General features: G+C 37.2%; 1 protein-coding gene across 2 annotated transcripts in view; it reads right to left on the bottom strand.

Moving 5' to 3' along the window:
• The window catches only part of zgc:158464 (uncharacterized protein LOC791139 homolog), a 124,748-nt gene that overhangs the window by 5,513 nt on the left and 98,006 nt on the right, over window positions 1-21,229 (bottom strand). For both annotated transcript variants that reach the window (XM_060877429.1, XM_060877430.1), the window contains 2 exons: window positions 3,998-4,172; window positions 2,899-3,018 (listed from right to left, as the gene is read on the bottom strand). In XM_060877429.1, coding sequence (XP_060733412.1) covers window positions 2,899-3,018; window positions 3,998-4,172 — 295 coding nt within the window. The remainder of the gene's footprint in view (window positions 1-2,898; window positions 3,019-3,997; window positions 4,173-21,229) is intronic.

Raw genomic sequence — 21,229 nt, 5'->3', positions numbered from 1 at the left:
CACCATTTTGTTGATTATTTTCCTTTAAGCAACCCTAATTCTCTGCAAAAGTGGAACTCTTTCATTTTTAGTTTATTTTTTCCTTGTTTAAATCTTACATCTGTTACATCAGATAGATGAATACCGATCCACATTAAACAAAAAAAAGCACCAGGCAGCAAGACATTCTGTAATTCTGTATTGCATTACTCACCTCTTTTATGACAAATGAAAATAGTGCACACTGACAAACTGTCACTTAAGAGCTGACCCAATAACTGTACTTGGAAAATGTGTTCACGATCGTGAAGCAGTGATGCTCTAAAAGCGACTCTAGGCCTACTTTTAGATTCCTTTCTTATATAATCCATTTATTCAACTGCATTTATATTCCATCGCTTCATTTTTTACACCATTAACACACTCAGTACTTTCACCCCTTTACCTCGAACATACTTCAGCAAATCAAGGGCTTTATAAAAAAATTGATCTTGTATCCATACACGCAAAGAGATGATGTGAATAAATGACCTATTTGAATAAAACATTTGCTTCTTTAGTAAAGAAGAAAATGGGAAGCTGTGTGTCACACAGAAAGCCCTCATCTTAATGCACAGCACATGTTGATGTCTTCAAAGTGACATTAATATTTCAGTAGGCGGAGATATAAAGCATTTACACCTGAAGGTCCCGTGTATGTGAGATATGTATTCATGGAGGGTATTTCTTCCAAAGCAGGATTTAGATGTTCTGCAGACGAATTATGAAATAAATAAATTTCTCCATCACCTGCAACCATTAATCCTGATCCCTCCACAGACTTGCTTCATTAGCTGGCCATCATTACTCTGAGCTTTCATTATCATTAGAGGAGATGAGATCTCATTTCAGCAACTAGTACAAGCTTCCATGACGCTTAGACAGAGCAAAGTTTCTTTTTAAAACGCTCTCATCCTCCTTGTTTTCATCTCTATGTTGTGTCTGAATAGCCATAGTAAAGGTTACTAAGACCATAACATGATAAGACAGGCATAGAGCTTTATAAAAATAATCTTTGATCCGTTCTGTCTATGTTTATTTTTCAAAATCTCTCTGCCTGCTTATTTTCATCATCATGTTATGTCTGTATATCCACAGAAAGGGTAAATAAGACATGAAAGCAGGGTCAAACTCAGGACAGCGTCATGTCCTCGCTGTGACACACTACTTTAAGTTCATCCTGGTCTCTAATTTCAGTCCAACAGAAACAGCAGATCTACTGTGTGCTGTATATGAAGCTAAAGTGTGTGTGATCGATTGTTAAATCATAAAAGGCATGTGCAAGTACTGTATAGTGAATGGATGTATTTTCTGGCCACTACAGACCACTTAAATACTGATCCTGCTGAGTTTTGAGGAGGTAAAACTTAATAACCAATTACATTAACTGACTGTGGATGAAATATAAGCAGACACTATAGTTAAATTAATACCTCATTGTTGTTCAGATTCATCTTGATTTTCTACAGTACATCACCAGCATATGTGTGTTTAAGCCTGTTTACTCCAAAGAAAATGGTTTGTTGAAATGTTTATATAAAACATATTTTTTGTAGAAATGTTAATAGATTTGTTAAATACTGCAAATAAAGGCTTATTAAAAATATTTCCATTTAATATACTATAAGTTAAGGGAATTGCTGAATAGTCTATCGGCATATACATTAAAAACATTTGTGTTTAATTGCTGTTGTTAAATACGGTCAATAATGATTGATATAAAATATTTGTATTAAATTATTTGTATAATATTACATTTAACAGATGCCTACTTTTTATAATTTCCTCAGTACAGTAAATATATGAGCTGAATTAATATCTATGGTATTTGCACAAAAGCTACAGATGTGGTGGAAAAGGAGAAGACAAGGTTGAAAAATGCTGGAGTTTTCCATGAACCTGTCCTTAACTGATATTGTTGTTCATTTCTCACATTCAAAGTAGATTAAAAGCAAAATAATAGACAAAATATTCTTTTTTTCCTTCAAAGATTATTGGTGTTTTATCATCGGCAGAAGATCGCACACTAACATGGAATCTTTTTAGATTGAGAACGACTCAACATGTAACTCGGTAACTGCATTCATTCTCATTGTTAAAGTAGCATAACAGCCCTCACCACTTCCCTCTATTCTTTCTCTCCATCTCTCCATATCTCACCTCACCCTCCTCCATCTCTTCCTGGTGAATGAATTAAAGGTGACTCTGTTAAAGATGACCATCTGTGTTTATGGTCATAGAAACAGCCTGAACTAACCAGGTGAACTGCCAGCTTCCTTTATAAGAGGCAGGGCCTGGTGCAGTTGAGGGCAGCCATTCTAAAATTTCTAAGAATGTGGCATGTCAGCAAAAATAATAAAATTGGCGTAGGAACGAGAGATAAAGAGGACATTCATTAAAAGTAATGTAAAAGGGGGTGAGACATTTCCACAAAAAATGCTGAGGGTGCAGAAAACTATGGAGAGAGAGAAGTAGAACAACAAATAATAATAGCTGAACAGTTTAAAAGAAAAGTTCAGTCAAACAATACTTTTCCACTAAGCTTTGTTCAGTGCAATTTATAGCCTCAGGATTAGTTTGCAAACAGAAGGTCAAGAAAATCATACTGTAGACTCTCACCAAAATGTGCCTTTGGGTTACTCAATCCAAAAAGGAATATATATTTCTATTAAAATTGTGTTGATTACAAAGTGTTGATTCGTGTCCAAGCTACTATGTGTTAAATTATACAGTACACTATTGTACAATAGCAATTTAAGGCATCCAACATCCACACTGACCTGACTTCTGGTACAAGATGCACAGGATTTTTTTACAGACAGACACTGCTGAGTGTGGAGGTAGAGAGTAAAGTACAATATTTCAGGATTCTGCTCTTACTTGAGAGAGAGGGAGAAGTCGTTCTTGCTGGTCTCGCTGTTTCTCACTAGGTAACTGGCCTCTTTACACAACCTCAGCAATGACTCAGCGTCCGTTCGACTGATTGCGCCATGATACCAGCTGAGAGATGAGTAGGAGAGAGAGAGAGAGAGAGAGAGAGAGAGAGAGAGAGAGAGAGAGAGAGAGAACCAAAATGTACCTATGAATATATGTATTTTACAAGTTTTTATATGTAGGTATGAACATGTATTGCACTTTATATAAAAGTGTCTATAACACAATAGAGAATCAAAACCAAGAAGTTCAGTCTCAGTTTATTATGTTAAACTTTAACTTATTCATATGGCACAAGGCAGGTTTGTGGAACTGCTAATTCAGACCTGAAGGACTATGCTTGAGGCAATGGTCTCAAGAACAAACCCTAAGAGGTATCCATCCTCTTGAAGACTGTAGGACTGGCAAGTGCCTTGGCAGTCAAAATGATTCTGAAAAACATTTGCGTGGCTCATAATCAGTTCCATCCACTTGTTGGTCACCGGGTGTGACCGAGTAATGCATGTAAATGTAAATAACCTTGGAGACCTTCAGGGATTAATCTGATCTGCTTCATGATGAGGTACACGCTTCACAATGAAGCACAGCTGATGAGTGTCAAAACATCTTCAAGATTACACCACAAGTCAATGTAGAAAGTGCCTACAAATCTCTGTGGACATTTTAGGAACCTTTTCAGAAGCCTGTTTTCACACCTTTTTCTTTCTTATGAAATTATTTTTGGTTAACAAGCACTGACTATAACATGAATAATATCAATAAGCTCTTTTCCATTAGACTTTTTCAGATCTATACAGTTCTGGGAAAAACCCTTAATGAGTACTTCACAGTTCCTGTAAGTTCCTGGGTAAGTTCCTGGTTTGCACATCGTCTGAATTGCAGAAATGACCCTGTATATTTTGCATCACATTTGCTGTAGTTCTCGTTCACCTTTTAGTCCTTAACATTTCAGATCCTTACTGGAAATGCTTTTTTCTGGCAGTTTGTCATCATGAGCACACTCTTAGAACATTGCATGAATTGTCTTTTTCTCTCAAACACTCACAACTGGCTCTCCAGTGGCATGGTGGGGTCAATTCGCTCGCCCAATGTCGGCATACACTGCTCCACCGAGCTCATCTTCATGTTGACCAAGCAGCCGCTGGAGTGACGCTGGGGAGGCCTCGATTTCCCGTCTTTCGTCGGAGACATCCTGCCTTTCTCCACCCCCTCGAACTGGACTACAAAGCAAACACAAATACACGGGAGGTTATCATGACAGCACCCATCCCAACAATTCTTCTCTTCAGTGGGAAATGCATTCACAGAAGATGCTTAAAATTTAGCTTTGTTTAATTTTCACCAACAATCTGGTTATTTTCCTCATGATACATGGGTTGAGGCCACAGAACTGAAAGAGTAGGAAACATTTTTTTCTCCCTAACATTTACCAAGCCATTTTTCATATTGTTCACAGAGCTATTGTTTTATATATGCTTTGTAGTTAAACAGCATGTGATACCTTTATACAAATGCTTTTGGGGTAAAAACCCATGTACCCAAAAATGTACAGATCAGCCAACTATGGGTAAGTATTTCACAACATACCGCGCATATGATTACATACATCCAATAACATCTTTTGTGAAGTAACTGCATAATACTGATTTTCACAGAAGGTAAATGTATAGAAGCTTAATGATATTTAACCAGCCTTGAAATCAAACAAACACCTCCATTAGTTTGTTTAATCACATATTATTGCTGCTCTGTTGAGAAACAGGATAAAGTGATCAAGATCGTGAATTTGATCCAGTGTCTTTTTCAACTGATGATGTAGCACAAGAGAAGAAAAATAAGTATATTTTTGCTTCTATAAGGCAAGATGTTATTTATTAAAGTAATACTAACATATTACTTTAATAATCTAAAGGTCATGAAGATATTTTATAGCCAATGCTTATTAATTTTAGTAATCTTGCACCTGGGGTAGATTACCATAAATAATTAAATCAAATCCAACCTGAGAATGTTGCTCTTATTACTTTAACACTACAGCTCACATTCCCACATCCACCCTGACTTTAATTCCTGACTCCACCACTACAATTATGCAGCATGGCACCAGCTTCTAAATACGGGACAATGCCAAAATGGGAAATTGCTGAAATGTAGAGAAAAATATATCTTCCTCAGGTCAATGTCAGAACTTATTGACATCCAGTAACTTTGAGTCGAATTTGCTTTCAAACAACTGTGCAAGAAATATTTAAAATACATGACAAAATGCATTAAACATTTACGTATGTAGAGCATATTAAAGGCACAACGTGTCATTTTTAGATTAATATCACTACAAGAAAAATAGATATATTTTATAATAAATTACAAATATATTTTTTGTAACACCAGAGCAGCATGCCACATGTTACTAAGCATAGACTAAGATGTACATTTGACTTGATGCCACTCCAGCAGGTGGCATCACACAGAAACGTGGTAAATGGATCTGTTTAATCTTCCTCTCACTGAGATATGAAAATGACACACACAGCTCTGCCATATATTCTCATTCTCTCTCTCTCTCTCTCTCTCTCTCTCTCTCTCTCTCACTGTCTATCCCTCACACACACCTACCACCACCCCCACACACACCCAATGCCTTTCTGTTCCAAGCTGCTTTGAAGAGCAGCTGCTTGACACAAAAGAAGAGAAGAGGAATCAATCGGACACCGCTGTGTACACATGCCACACACACACACACAGTGAGGGAGAGAAAGAGAGAGAGAGATAGAGAGAGAGAGAGATGGAGAGAGAGAGAGAGAGGGATGGGGGTGTAGAAAGCAAGGGCAGAAATGTTTAATCACTGAGCAAGCTCTCACCAGTTGTCAAGGTTAAAAGCGTCCCACAGGCCCCATGAGGGGTGTGTGTGTGTGTGTGTGTGTGTGCGTGTGTGTTTACAGTGGCCAGGTGTGTGATAGTGCAGGCTGTAGACCCGGCCCTGGGAACGTATAGTAATATGGCAGAATAACCAGTAAACACACTTCAGTTTGTAAATGCACTCTTATCTCTCATCCAGCATGAGAACTAATACCAACTGTACAATACTTGACTCCTAACACACACAAGCTACTTAGTGCCAGAGAAAAAAATATTTCCTGTTAAAGGGTTCAAATGTCAGGTCAAAACAGCAAAATATATCAATGTTAATAGCACCATTATTTATTTCTGTATTTTATTTGCTTTAATAGAAACAGCAGTTGGGAAGATTTCTTTTTAAATAAGATATTCATTTTCATTTATATTAATTTTGTAGATTAAAAAATACAATTATATATAATTTTTTGTGTACCACTACTGTATGGCTGCCATTACTGTATATCATGTAACAACTGATCAAGTTATAGTTATATTGTGGCACATCTGAGACACAACTTCCTGTTATCAGTTACGCTACAGCAGGAAGATCTTTTCTCTCAGACTTTAACATGGCAGAAAACATACTGTTAAAAAGTACTGACACTGAAGACTCCTTAAATAAATGTTAAATAAACAAAACGTTTTCACAAAATGTCACTATAACAACAATTCTCCAGTTTACTTTCTTAAATACCAACACGTCTTTTAGTGTTTATTATTAAACTGAATCACCGTTGCTCACATATACGTTTATTTAAAAGTCCGGTTACAACTTTTACCATCGTTACAGCACAATAGAATTATAGAACCGGGTCCATAACATATTTTATTTTCTGAGAGAATGTTGAGATAGCGGTTTGTGCGGAGGCGAAAAGGATCACATGAGAAAAATACCACACTTCTTTCAGTCACACTCAATGCAACAAGTCATTGGTGTTGACTCACAGGTCAGGGGTCACAGGTCACAGGAAGTGCCTGCAGTCACAGATTAAAATGGCTGTCAGTCTCTTGTTGCTATAATGTGTGCCATCTGCAGCCTTCAAAGAGTAGCTTTATTCACATGCTGCTCCATGTCCCCTTCACGTCCTCTCTCTTAGACATTCTAGTGCGTGCGTGTGTGTGCGTGCTTGTGTGTGTGTGCGCACGTGTTATGCCAAACTTTTAATATGTATACGTAAGCACACTGATGTGTCTTATTCACCAGAAAGTGTATTAGCAATTTGATTCTCTCATTCTCTCTTCAAAAACTCCATCACTCTAATTACTCTAAATGGCTCTCAAGATCCATACAGCACTTAATCGATGTTTGGCCTTGTGTCAAATACCGTATTACATCACATCCTCATACAATCTCAAAAAAGAACCTGTTTGCCTGAACATCTTGCACCGAGCTCCCTATATCGATCTGGCATTATCATGCAAAGGGTTTTGGGAAAAGAACTTTTCACAGCAAATACTCCGACCCAGGCCTTGTGTGTATATATAACAATGCATATGAATGACTTCAGTGGTATGAGCAGTTGATCCAGAGCATGAGAGATATGTATTTATATTTATACCACAACCCTGTTGAATCGTTGAATCGGATTGGCCAGAATGTGTTGATTAATGGATGACTAATAAACAAAGACAAATGAATAATTGTTGATATTTAATACTTTCTGTAAGGGCGATTTGTTTAACATTTATGGAAGGAGTCTCCAGTGTCAGCACTTTTTACCCCACTGCTGGAATGACTGCTTCTTAATAGACTTAATCGACTGCTTCTTAATAAAATTAGAAACTGTGGTATAAAAGAAATAAAACACTTCACGATGTGCGAGAGAGCAATGTACTGTATATATATGTATATACATGCATATATTTTTACAAATCAGTCACTATGCAACATTCTAAAGCTCCTCACTAAGAAACCTTTGCAGTCAACAACATTAAAGTATTAAAGTATTACATGGTCAGATTATTCATAAAGGGAAATGACACACGTTTAATTTTAATAGGCTCTGATGTCTATGTGACAGCTGTATAAACACTTGAAGCTCTGAGACTGGCAGACAGCTTTTATTTAGTGAAAGAAGTGGATTTTTTTTTCATAGTAAATGGTCAGTTGCTATGGAAACTTTCTGGCTAAACTGTTTTCAGCATCTCAGTGCTGTCATAAATGTCAAGCCACAATAGCAATACAATAAGCATAATAGACGTTTTATGTGCGAGAGAATGGGACAGGAAAAGAATAAAGAAAATAACTAGGTGAATTAAGGTTGCTGTCTATTTGTCACTGGTCATTGTTCATTTGTTCGGTTGCAGAAATGTTCTTTTAAACTGAACAAGAGAAAGAGAGAGAGAGAGAGAGAGAGAGAGAGAGAGAGAGAGAGAGAGAGAGAGAGAGAGAGAGAGAGAGAGAAATCTTCTGGGGAAATTTACCTTTATTTTTTCCCCCTCACAATTTTTATGTAACTACAATGAAGGATACAGTTAATTTGCTTTGCTTTTATTTATTTTTTTATAATTTGGCTAAGAATAGCATATGTAGCTAGCATACATATGGCCAAGATAAATCTTTTGATAAGCTAATTCTCTCTGCTAGCAAAACTACATGTGATGCTTAAGCTAGTAGCAGCTTAAATTTATTTTTTATAAAAAAAAAAAAATCATTTTATAGCAACTGTTACTAAAACAGGGTCTATAGAGTCATTATCACTGTACTGTGCCTTACATAAAATTATCTGTCTTCTGTTGTCAGGCCTTAATTTTCAATTAGCAATAAAGAATCAAGATAAAACTTGCAATAATTAACATATTTTGCAAACATATGCTCAAATAATTATGGTCCAGAACTTGCAGAAGAAACCAGTGAGTAATATTAGCATGCAGTTAAACCTGTCTGTCTGTCTGCCTGTATGCCTATCTATCTATCTATCTATCTATCTATCTATCTATAGAATTTGTTGTGACAATATTTAGATACACTTAATTTGCGTATGACAATACAACATTAGTTCAATTCTTATATCTGAAAATTCACATCACCCTAAAGCATGTTCCTTAATAAAAAATGATGCAGACAAACAATGGATAGAAAACAGTTTATTGACTAAGTTAATAACATGTTTATCATTCATTTCATGTCACTGGCTATCACTGGTTACTGATAACAGACTGCAGAGCTACAAACACAATTATATTTATATTTACTAGAACAGGACCACCATGAATATCTAACCCAGGAAAAAGTCCATGATTTTCCACCAACATATTTTGTGCACACTGGCCAGCTCTTCGTGTCACTGTATTCTCTGGTTATCCCTACTTAAGGAACTGGGACAACTTCTGATACCAAACCCTTAATTCCACTGTGTAAAATTTAACAAAAGGATGGTCTATGAATTATACATTTGTAGAAGAGATAAGATGATGAATAGCAAAGGTTGCTTTCATTTTGTCAAGAATTCCTATGTTAAAAGCAATATTAGGAGTTGTATTGCTAGAAAGCAGACTAACCTTCCAACCAAGAAAAGCCACAAAAGTTAAATATATTAAATGTTGTACAATTACAAATGACTGCATTGATTGTGCCTGGAATAACATATAGTATAGTCAGTCTGATCATGAAGTAATGTATAATATATACACCAAAGCAGCATCTTCTGCACTGCAATACAATCAATAGTTCCTTCAGTAGTCAACAAAGCAGTTGATCAATTATGTAAATTTGTATGTTGCAAAAGATGAATTTGCCATAACATTTCCCACGCAAAGGTCTTTGATCCTAGTGCACTGAACCGCAACATTTCACTAACACTACACTGAGCCTTAAGAAGAAAGCTAGGGAAGAACAAAGCAGATCATTTAGAAGAGCATTTGGTTTCACTTCAGCAGGTCATGCTTCAAGATCCCTATCCAGCATTGAACACACTCTCCTCCTGACCTTCCCTAGTCTAGAAGTCAGTCTTCAGTATATACAGTGAGGAAAATAAGTATTTGAACACCCTGCTATTTTGCAAGTTCTCCCACTTGGAAATCATGGAGGGGTCTGAAATTGTCATCGTAGGTGCATGTCCACTGTGAGAGACATACATGATTTTTTAACTATTTATTTGTATGATACAGCTGCAAATAAGTATTTGAACACCTGTCTATCAGCTAGAATTCTGACCCTCAAAGACCTGTTAGTCTGCCTTTAAAATGTCCACCTCCACTCCATTTATTATCTTAAATTAGATGCACCTGTTTGAGGTCGTTAGCTGCATAAAGACACCTGTCCACCCCATACAATCAGTAAGAATCCAACTACTAACATGGCCAAGACCAAAGAGCTGTCCAAGACACTAGAGACAAAATTGTACACCTCCACAAGGTTGGAAAGGGAGTCTGCTAGAGAGTCTGTTGTGTTTCATCAATAAACATGGCCAAAAGCCACCTACTGTAAAGCAGAATTCAGCTGATTTTTTTTAATCATTCCATTGAAAAAAAAAACAAAACAACAAAAACAAATAAAAATTGAAATGATAAAATTTAAACAAATTAATTAAGAAATAAAAATATCAGCCCCCATAGGCAGAGAATAGACCTTTATATTAGAATTATAATAGGGTGTACAAAATCAAGCAATTTATTTCATATATATTAGCACACAAACATAACAGGAACTTTTAATGTTTCCATACGTTTTGGTTACCTTTTGGAAATACTGAAAATTTTTTTAAATATATGAACCCCTCTACTTTCAACACTCTCGTTAAGGCTTATCTTCCATACTCAATGAGGCAAGATTTCACTTTATAGTACCTTCAAACTGTCCCTCAGTGGTGGAAAGAACATCCAATCCAAATCCGGAGACCAGAATCCGTCAAAATACGGCTAAAAACCCATCTCTTCTGTCAACAAATATCTAACCTCTAAATTGTCCCCACTCCAAAAGAAAAAAGAATCACACTTAGCACTACTTGTATTTTCCTCTATTTGATATATATTGCTTTGCTTGTATTTCCTGTCTGTATTTCCTATCTGTGATGCTCCTGCACCTTCAGATAATCACTAAAGCAAATTAGTTAGCAATTATATTCCCATGAGCGAAGACACGAGTTTGCCATGAGTGTCTTTTACCTCAGATGATGAAACCAATATGGATTACGCTGATCGTCAAAGTTATTCATAAACCCATTGTAAACTTTACGTTCTTTCAAATGCACCTAAAACTTAATTTCTGATTGAGCGGAAGTTTATTTTGCAGTAGGATATTTATTTAAAACCGCCGTTTATGAAGGTGTATGATTTTCCCAGGCCGTCACGCATATCTGACGTTTAGGTATTTCACAGTCGAAAGCTTATCTGGCGGGCCGCAGAGAACCTAGATATTTTTATCAAGGATACGTCTGCATGCTGTGAGGTGGCATTTCAGCAGCCAGTTTGCAGAGTACAAACTTATTTACTTTAGATGTACAGCTTGCCAGCGGGATGACCTCATAAATCTGGAATGTAATGAAAACACAAGAGTGAATGACCATCTTTATATCAGGCTTATAAGAAAGCGGCTTAAACCGCAGAGAAGCACTCGATCTGTGACAACCCTTTAGACACAAGGGAGACAGTTCACTGTTTTCATTCTTCGCCTCGCTCTCAATTTCAACCTTCCCTGACACTTCAGTGTTCTCGCTCTCGTTCCGCCTCCCAATGTCAACTGTCTCTGACAACACTTAAATCAGGAGTCTTCATTCTATTTTCTATCTCCAGTGTCTTCTTTTTTTATCCTTTTTCCACTAAATCAGAGTTTCTGTTCACGAGGCTATTCCCTGTGAAATTGGCATTATTTCCGTGACAACTGCTAAAGCTATGTTAGTATTAAACTTATGCAGTATTTCACAAAGAGACTTATTTTCACTTGATCCCTACAGAAGGAATGAGTGAAGTTTGCAATGAGTTTTGGGATAGATATGGAAGCTTGACAGTATATGTGATCCAAAAAAAAAAAGGACAGTGGAATATGCTAGTTTATTTAACATTTGTTGATGTATAGGAGTTTATTTAAGGTCTCAAGCGTATGTGATTGCGAGGAAATGGAATCTCTTTATCATAGTAAGCTGTCTGTCAGAGATTGAAGGATGTCTTTAAGCTCCTCCCACCAGAGACATCTTTCAGGATAAGCCTTCACAGTGGTGGTGGGAAACGATAACACAGAGGTCAGGTATCACAACCACTGGGCTGTCTGCAGTCTCCCCACAAGCCAAGGACAGAAATTAAAGCCGGCCAGAGAATTAATGGATTCAGCTCAAATGTCAAATCAATTACGAGGCAAATAAGAAGGATAAGTATCATCATCTGACTTTTTGTATTCCTTATTCCCCATTTTCCTCATGGGCAATGGAAGGGTCAAGCTTAGCATAGGAAAAATTATGCCTAGGTCTAAGGTCTGTAATTACTCTGACTGAATTTTTGAATAAATTTATAATGAAGTAACCGATTTATCCAGCAATTACAGGGGGTGGAATACAATGAGCACCAAGTTTCGTCTTACCAGACTGCTCTACTTTAAGACAATTAGAGAATTCAACAGCACTGTGGTATGAGGAGTATTATAATACAATATTTATATCACATTCTGGAATGAAGGCCTGCAATAATGAAGGCTTTTCATTAATACAGTATCTTAATCCATGAGTATTTAACTATCATGTGAAATAAGCCAGTTTATTTGTCGGGAATGTGGTAGAAACTTCACAACTCACAACTTCACATACACCAATAAACGGTATTAATATGTGATGTTTCTTCTATAGCGATATACATTCTATCTTAAAGTTTCATGTGATTAGCTATTCACTATGATAAGCCAATGCAGGAAAATGAGACACTTTAGAAAGCAAGTCAGTTTGGGGATTTAACATAAAACCTACAGTTAATAAAAAGCACTGACTCAACATGACTCGATTTCAGATGACAATTTAACACAGAGGAGACAAATATGACTAGAAAAGACTAGAAAAAAAAGTATTTGTGGCAGCCCTTAACACGCACATGCTTCTAACTTCTTCTCTACACTTCTCATAACTTAATATTTCCAACAAGACAGAAAAAGATGAACCAGGCTTCCATTGGCTCATTTAGCTATTTAAGCCAGCTAATTAATTCTCATTTACTAATGGCACATCCATCACATCAGCCCACTACTCAGAAGAAAAAAAAGTGCATCAGAATTACTGGGCTTTTTCAATTAAGTATTCCCAGTTTGACTGCTAACATGATTAGCCGTCTCATTGCTATGCTGGTCACAGCTTACCAACCAACTTTACCTCATGAATTCAATCACATTTCAGTGACGTATTTGTACAACTTCTCAAATTATACAGAGATCTCAGGCAGGGAGATGAGATCTCTGCTGAATATGTTTTTTTTATGAATAAAAAAATTTTTTTTAAATAAATCAAACCGCTATAGACTGAGGCCTGGCAGTTGAGCTCTCCAAATAAAATCTGGATCTCTTTTTTAATGGTAGCACATTGTATTCTGTAGAGACGCGCCTAAAAGATGATGGTGAGAGAAAACTATGAAATTCCGGACAATTAATTCACGTTTGGAAACAAAGAGCTTCGGCTTTTCATTTCAGCCAAACAAAGGGATCGTCTGCTATTCATATGCAGATGTAATTTCTGTCCTGTCAACTAATGTTCAGAAATTAAAATCATGTTATACTAATGAGGAGGGACGACTGGATCTACTGTAGAGAAGGTGAAATGAAAAAAATAAATAAATAAGTTTAGGCATTTCCTTAAAAAGTCTGAGGAGGTAAATTTTTTTTCTTTACATTTGCAGTATGCTGCAAAGTTAGGTCCTATTCAGGTAGCTCAAGACTTATCTTGAGCCGCGTTCACACTGCAAGTCTTAATGCTCAATTCGGATATTTTGCTCAGATCTGATTTTTTTGTTTGGCTGTTCACATTACCTTTTAAAATGTGGCCTATATCAGATACCAGTGTGAACTGTCATGCGCAAACGAACAATAACAATGACGTCACACGCAGCACGCCGTTGCGCTAAAGTTGGCGAGGTTATGGAGGAAGTAAGCATTTTCGCTTTTATTTCTAAATGTTTGTGTAATGGCAGCACAGAGACGCAGCGTTTTGAAAATGTTCGTATGTCGAGGGCAACTTTTGATTATTTGATCCATTCTGTATGCGTAGTCACGATTGTGTGCGTACTCGCCGGCGCATAATTGTGACGAATGTCGATGTAGATTGACGTAAAAGTCGCATCAAATCCGCCTTGGTTGTTCACACCGCAGCCACATTGGAAAAAAATCAGATTGGGGTCTGATTCAGGACCACATATGGAAGTGGTCTGAATCTGATGTGAAAAAATCAGATCTGGGCTAGATTTGATTGTTCACACTACTCCTGAAGAAGTCTGACCTGGTCACTTGACCCCAAAAAAATCTGATTTGGGCCACTTTTACCTGCAGTGTGAACGTGGCCTTGGAGATACCTTGGAGGTGCTAATTTAGCAGTGCTATACTGTAGTTGACTGTAGTAACTGTCACAAATACTTCATTCTTACATATTCTATTATTTTGTGTTTATATAGGTTTTCCGGGAAGATTATCAGATAGAAAGCAATGAGAAAAAAAATAAAAAATACCATAAAGCTTCGCATTATTTTCGTTTAGACACAAAATCAGTATTTTAGTGCACATGAACAAATTCAGGCTCTAGTAGTCACTCTTATTTCTTTACGTCCTTGACACAATCCTTCTGGGGAATGTTCCTAAACCTGTGAAAATCTTTGCTGCTTAAAAGCAAGAGCATCGCAAAGAAGATTTCACAACAGATTGTCTAATGAGAAACTGTCATACTGTCCAATCATAGATATACCGCCTAAATTTGACCTGGAGGTTGATTCCATTATTTTCTCTGCTATTGTAATTCCACTACAATTTCTAGAATGGAGGAAAAGCAGTTCGCAGACCCTCAATTTTCTGAGAGAAACGAATGTCTAGCACTGACTCACTAAGCATGTTTATTTCACACCTGGCCATAACAGAATCATTAGTGCTATAAAAAGACTCAAGTCAAATGAGGGTTAAAGGAGATCTGCTTCTGTAGCACGGCAAAATCGCTTTAGCCTTTTGTATCTGAAAATATACACATTTTCTATCGAACTGCAAGAACTAAGCATTTACTGTATATGCTCTGACTCTATGTAATCCATATTTAGAAAGAAATCCAAGATTAGATCTTATATACAACTTTATCAGCTATTGGGTATAAATAAACTGTTACGATCTTTAAATATGACTTAAAACAGCTGTATTGATACAGTACAAAGATTACAATCATCTTAGTCCTATGCTTCCTATCAAGAATAGGAATACCGATACTGGTGTACTGATACAGATACTACTAACACCGTAGCAAACAATGCCTCGGCTAAAAAAAAAAAAGACATAGTTCCTGACGTTTAGCTGCTATGGACAAAGAGGGATTCCAACACAAAGATGACAACAGAGCATTCATTATGTACCGCTATACAGAAGCACTTTTCCATGGAGATAGCGTTGGACTGCAATTGCCACGATCAATTTCGCATCTCCATCAAAGTCTCCATCATTAAACATTTGATAACTTCAACAGAAATGGCTTCATGGTAATAATTATACTCGTAGGTTGTTTGAAAGCTCCTGGTTACACGCCTGTACTTGAATATATAGTACAAAGTTATAGAAAGGATATTATTTATAATCAAAATATCTGATGTCACCCAGATAAGGATAGGATTCCTTTTTAAATCTGGTTCCTACTTCCTTTCTCAGGAGGTTTTTCCCTTTGCCACGGTCACCTCTGGCTTTCATTAGGTATAAATATACATTTGAATTTTTAATTTTATCATTTACAGTATATACTGAATGTTTAGGTTTCTTTAGAGCTGCTTTGAGACAACGTCCAACGTTTAAAGTGCTATCTAAATAAAACCGAAGCAAACTGAATCAAAAATAAAACTATAAATACTGTAGCTATCAAAGGCACTTTATTAACTAAAAACAACTAAGTAACATTATAAAATGAACAACTAAAGCATGTATTCATGGTTACAATGCATTTCAGATACCAAAGAAATGGTAAATTGGAGCTTGGGATAAATTCACTTTCAACCTCTGTTGATGAATGCTGCCACGGTCCTCTTTTGTTAGCAACAAGCTATCCGGGTAACTGTGATGAATATAAAGATGCATATTTTTCTTCTCAAAGCACAAATTTGTAGTTGGTGTTAAATTCGATAACAATTTACAATTTCAATTTTCATTTAATGATAACAGGCACTACTTTGATAAGTGTTGATGCTCTGATGTCAGCTGTCATGTTGATTTGATCAGAGGTCTGAAAATAAGTTAAATCCTTTAGCAAAATACTGAGTAGGTTACAAATTTCAGTATCAGTATCTGTATCTGTAATGATACCAAAAAACATAAACTGTGTTTGTAGTCACTCTGGAAGAAATGCTATAAGCTTTATCTACATCCAAAAAAAAAAAAAAAAAAAAAAAAAAGGAGGGCAAACTGTTTGTCAGCATTCAACTTTTTTTTTTTTGACAGTAGAAAAACTGATCAGAGATTTAACGCAATATTCACTGAACTGTCGCACACCTTCCTGACACTACTCCTGTATTTCCTCTGAGGAGGTTGTGAGAAATAGATCAACTTACTCCTAATCTCTCGAACTGGACTTTGGCCCAGATCAATCAAGTTTAACTTACAGCCAGCCGACATGCTTAAATCCCCACGCATCACTCAAAGAAACGGATACCATTCCATTGGCTTCTGCCACATAAATCTTGATTTAGCGTCGACTCCAAGGTCGACACAACACAGTGCGCACAGAGAGATTTTTCTCTCATCAGGTTTTGACAGGAAGATCAAATGGAGGCCATGATTAACAATAGGAACTTTTTTTTTTTTTTACACAGGATACAACATTTTATGTGGAAGAGGTTGAGCACAGAAGCAAAGTTTCATGTGAGGACAAGACACCTGGTACACAACTGTTTCAGATCATATGTCTTGGGGCAATAGAGAAGGTTGTAATCTCCTGAGGGAAATCGCTAGAAGTGTATTTTCCCTGCATGCTGAAAGCACAACAGCAAAGCGGTCTGGAAGTTTAATATCATGTTACAGTAGAGGTGGCTGAGTTTCCACCAATAAAACCAAATGTTCTTTGGGACACACACAAAAAAAAAGAACAGATAAGGGACAGTTTTACCAAAAGGCTTGGGTCAATCTTATCTGCAGTTACACTGTACACAGGTTAGCCAAATGCCATTAAAGTAAATGAACTGATTTCAGTAACACTGATGCCTTGGTGATTTTCTGCCTCAGAGGAAGCAGGTGTTTGCTCTCAAAGAAGAACATTAATCAAACTGCAGCCCATTAACTTTATCTAGACATACGAGGGGCATATGTTCACAGCTACTTCACCCAAAACAATTTTTATTTTTTTTTCCAAATTCTTTAATTGTTCAAATTGTCGCTATACATATAGGTTGCAACACTTTTCTCCTTATCGGAAAATGCAGATTCGCCACAGCACTTTATCACGATTTGCAATTTTTTATTTATTTTTTATTATCGCTTTATAATTAGAGTTGAAGCTTATAATTACAGTTGTTATCAGTTATGTCTTCAAAAGCAGATTTAAATAACCTTTTTTTCTATAGTGAAGTTAATAAGACTTAAGCATGTTAACCACAAAGCCCTCTCCTAAAGACTTTCCCCATGCCAGAAAACTGGTTCAAAACACTGGCTCTAGAGAGTACTTCCATAATAAGTGTGCACGTCCTTACAGTATGCCTATATATGGTGTGTCCACCGCTGCTGAAATAGCAGTTGCTACAGAGACAATAGTATTTAAGAACAAATGGATTAATAGAAACCTATTGTCAAGGCTGCTGTATAGTAAACACCTTCTGACTAATCCGAATCAAGAATTCAACAACATTGTGGTATAAATCACTTTATACACCATCTTGCACTTTGAAGATTAGTTAATTTGCCCCACTGGGTGAACTTTTAAAGACTCTTTGTAGTACCATGAAAAGTGCTTCCCTTCCAGAAAAGGTTTCAAGTAGAACCTGAGCACCTAAGGAACCTTTTTAGAAGAGCACGTTGAAGTATGATAAAGTTTGAGATAGTAGGAGAAACACCTACAATCAGTATTACATCGTAATTCAATATCATATCATTTCACAATGTCATAAGAACAGGCCAGATAGATTTCCAGGTCCAACTCTTCAACTCTCCTTTCAGCTGTTTCCCTCAGTTTATTGCAGGCATTCACTATGTTATTGGAGATGGAGGGATGAAGGGATGAAGTTGAGGGTCAGACCCACCCTGGTGGTGCTGCTCACAGCCTGAGGTGCTCTGTCCAGGGGAGAGCTGGGACGCCTGCTGGGGAGCAGGAGGACCCTCAGCCACCTCCACCAGGGGGGACGTAGTGCTGAGCTGGCCAACAGGAGGAGGCCACGGGAGGTCCTTTATCACTTTAATCTCTACTGCAGGGAGGCAGAAGAACAGAGAGAGAGAGAGAGAGAGAGAGAGAGAGAGAGAGAGAGAGAGAGAGAGAGAGAGAGAGAGAGAGAGAGAGAGAGAGAGAGAGAGAGAGAGAATATACAGAAAGTAAACAGTAATAAAAGAAAGATACAGCAAAATAAATCAGAAAGAGTTGAAAAAAGAAAGAAAGAAAGAAAGAAAGAAAGAAAGAAAGAAAGAAAGAAGAATATAGTATGAAGAATGTGTGGAACAGCAAAGAAACCAATGAAGAAAGAGCAAAAAAAGAAAAGATGCCAGAGACAACACAGACAATGACAAGAAAAGAAAGAAAGAAAGAAAGAAAGAAAGAAAGAAAGAAAGAAAGAAAGAAGATAAGGGAGGGAGAAGAAGGAAAAGAAGAAGATTGTAAATGAGTGAAGGAAAGAACTATAGGTCATTGAAACATGATTAGATAAAGGGCACAACAGTATGATGTTAGAAAACAGGAAGTGACCAGGAAAAGAAATGAAGGAAACAGGAAGAAAATGCTCCAGAAAAACTGCCCTGGAAGAAAAGGTAAATTAGCACAGACATCTTTGGGGTGATGGCTGTAGGATTAACCAGTATTGAGCTTTAAAACTCTCTTTAGGACTAAACAACAGAGACATTTCCTAATTTCCTTCTCAGAGGAGAGAACATGAGTACACACCTGGATCAAACGTGCAAATGAAGGCCTTTTCTTTCTCTTCGATGTTCTCTGCGCAGGCTAATAATGATACAACAAGATACAACCAGAGAAAACCTGCTAGCCCTCCAGGCCCAGATCTCAATTAATGAAAGCAAATGACTCCTGCAAATGATATTTTCTATAGTTATGAAGAAAATATATGCAGACTAGCAGCCTAATTAAGAGATCCTGCAGGATCCCAGTCATGACAGTTTCAACCAAATTCTGTGTGAACCTTCCAATGGATAAAATAATGAATGAATGAAAGCATAAAGATCCCAATGACAAGCAGAATTTAACCTTTTTTTTTTTTACCAGTACACTGGCACTCTATTCCGCTGGCAGAATGAAAATTGACTTATCTGACATTTTCAATTGGTATAAACAAATGAATTGTTTTATGGCCTCAAGTCTGACATAAAATGAGTCAGGACTGTTAGTTTTCAGTATGAGTCATATGTACTTTCATATGAGCTTCATATTAACCACCAATGTGAAAAAGACATTTCATGCTCAACAACAAAACAAGCACAAATTCCATTTTTTGGCCTCTGCTGAAAAGTAAAGTGACACACAGGCTTGATATTGTTGACTGCAGCATTGACCCATGTTGCATTTTACAAGCTAATAAAACACCTCCTCCAACACCAAATTATGTACTCGTCCTTGTCCCCAGCCACAGAGGTGACTCGCTCGAGCTGCACTGCAGTCTTTGCTAATAAATGAAGCCACAGCTTCAGCAAGATGACGTGAAGACTAGTGCTCCACTGTCAGCATTCTCCAATCACATCCTCTCAACGACGGCCATGGAGGCCACCATTAGAGAGCAGCTAGCTGGCGATGACAGCCAGAGGAGGATCAGCGTTATCTCATCCCTGCTGGCGGATCGGGAGCCGAGTCGCTAAGTCACAGAGAGGTCATTGGCTTTGACAGCTAATATAATAAGTTTCTCTACAGCAGAGTGAAGCAAAGGGCTGCCACAGGCCTGATTAAAGTGCTAATCTTCATCCGGTGCTGCAGATTAGCGAGTAATTGTTTTGGGAGAAGAGAGCTTGGGTCGTTTCTCCCTTCAGGAAGGATGAGAAGTCAATTCACGCAGGTAACACAGCCTAGTTGACACAGTAATAAGATGAACTGTCACATCTCTAACTTTTCTCCATGGAAGCTGAAGTGAATCAAGTGGCGATGTTTTACACTCTACTAAAGTGAGTTTCTGCTTTCCAGGAACATGTTAGAGCCATCATTGTGCCTCTTGGTATTGGTGCTAAATGGTGCAAAGTCTATAGTGCAGGTAGGGTGTGTAGGAGGATACGAAGAGATCTTTCAAGTTTCTTGAGCAACAATCAAGCAGTGCAGCACCAAAGCAAGGCACCAATCACATCCAAGGGACCATTTAAGAAAAGTTCACTTTGAGTCCAAGAAGTATTTAAGCACTAAAACACTACCTCAAGAAAAGGATGGGATTTATTTCACAATGTCATATACAAAATATGGCCGCAACATTTATTCCTGATATTTAGCTGCTATTTACAAAGATGGATTCCAACACTGGAAAGAATTTGTTCAGGCTGTGAATCGACTACAGTTGGCTTCTAATCTTGTATAACCAGCAGGTATTATGTGAGCTGGAGTGCATTATCGCATGCAGGAAATTCGCTGAGATCTGCCCAAAAAGTCCTTAGATTTGTCTTCTTGAAATTAAGTCACTTAAGAGTCACCACGTCAAGTGGCCAAATCTGTCGTTCTTTGGATCCACTCAGGTTTCTATGCTCTTTAAAATAAAGATTTTATATGTTTTCTATCAGGATGTACGGGTCTATGAAGAACCTTTAACATCCATGTAACAATTGCATTGCCCAAGAGACTCTTTGTAGTGGAAAAGGGTATAGGTTCTATTTTTTGGTTCTACCTGGCACTGTTATTTATAAGAGTATGGGGCGACCAATCAGCAAGCAGTTCCTTCCCAAAATGCATCTGTAGTCAATCACAAAACATGGACATTATGACTCCATTTCTGAATGATTTTTGTTGTTGTGACTTCAATCAATTTTAAACTGGTGCAGACTAGTCCATGTTTCTCAATCAACTCCTATAATGGAAATATTCTAAAGAGAAAGCAACTCCGCGCTCCATGCTGGGAC

Source organism: Tachysurus vachellii, chromosome 9 (genome assembly GCF_030014155.1).
Source record: "Tachysurus vachellii isolate PV-2020 chromosome 9, HZAU_Pvac_v1, whole genome shotgun sequence".
Taxonomy (NCBI): Eukaryota; Metazoa; Chordata; class Actinopteri; order Siluriformes; family Bagridae; genus Tachysurus; species Tachysurus vachellii.
Note: the sequence above shows the minus strand (reverse complement) of the source record. Positions and strands in the feature narration are given on the sequence as shown.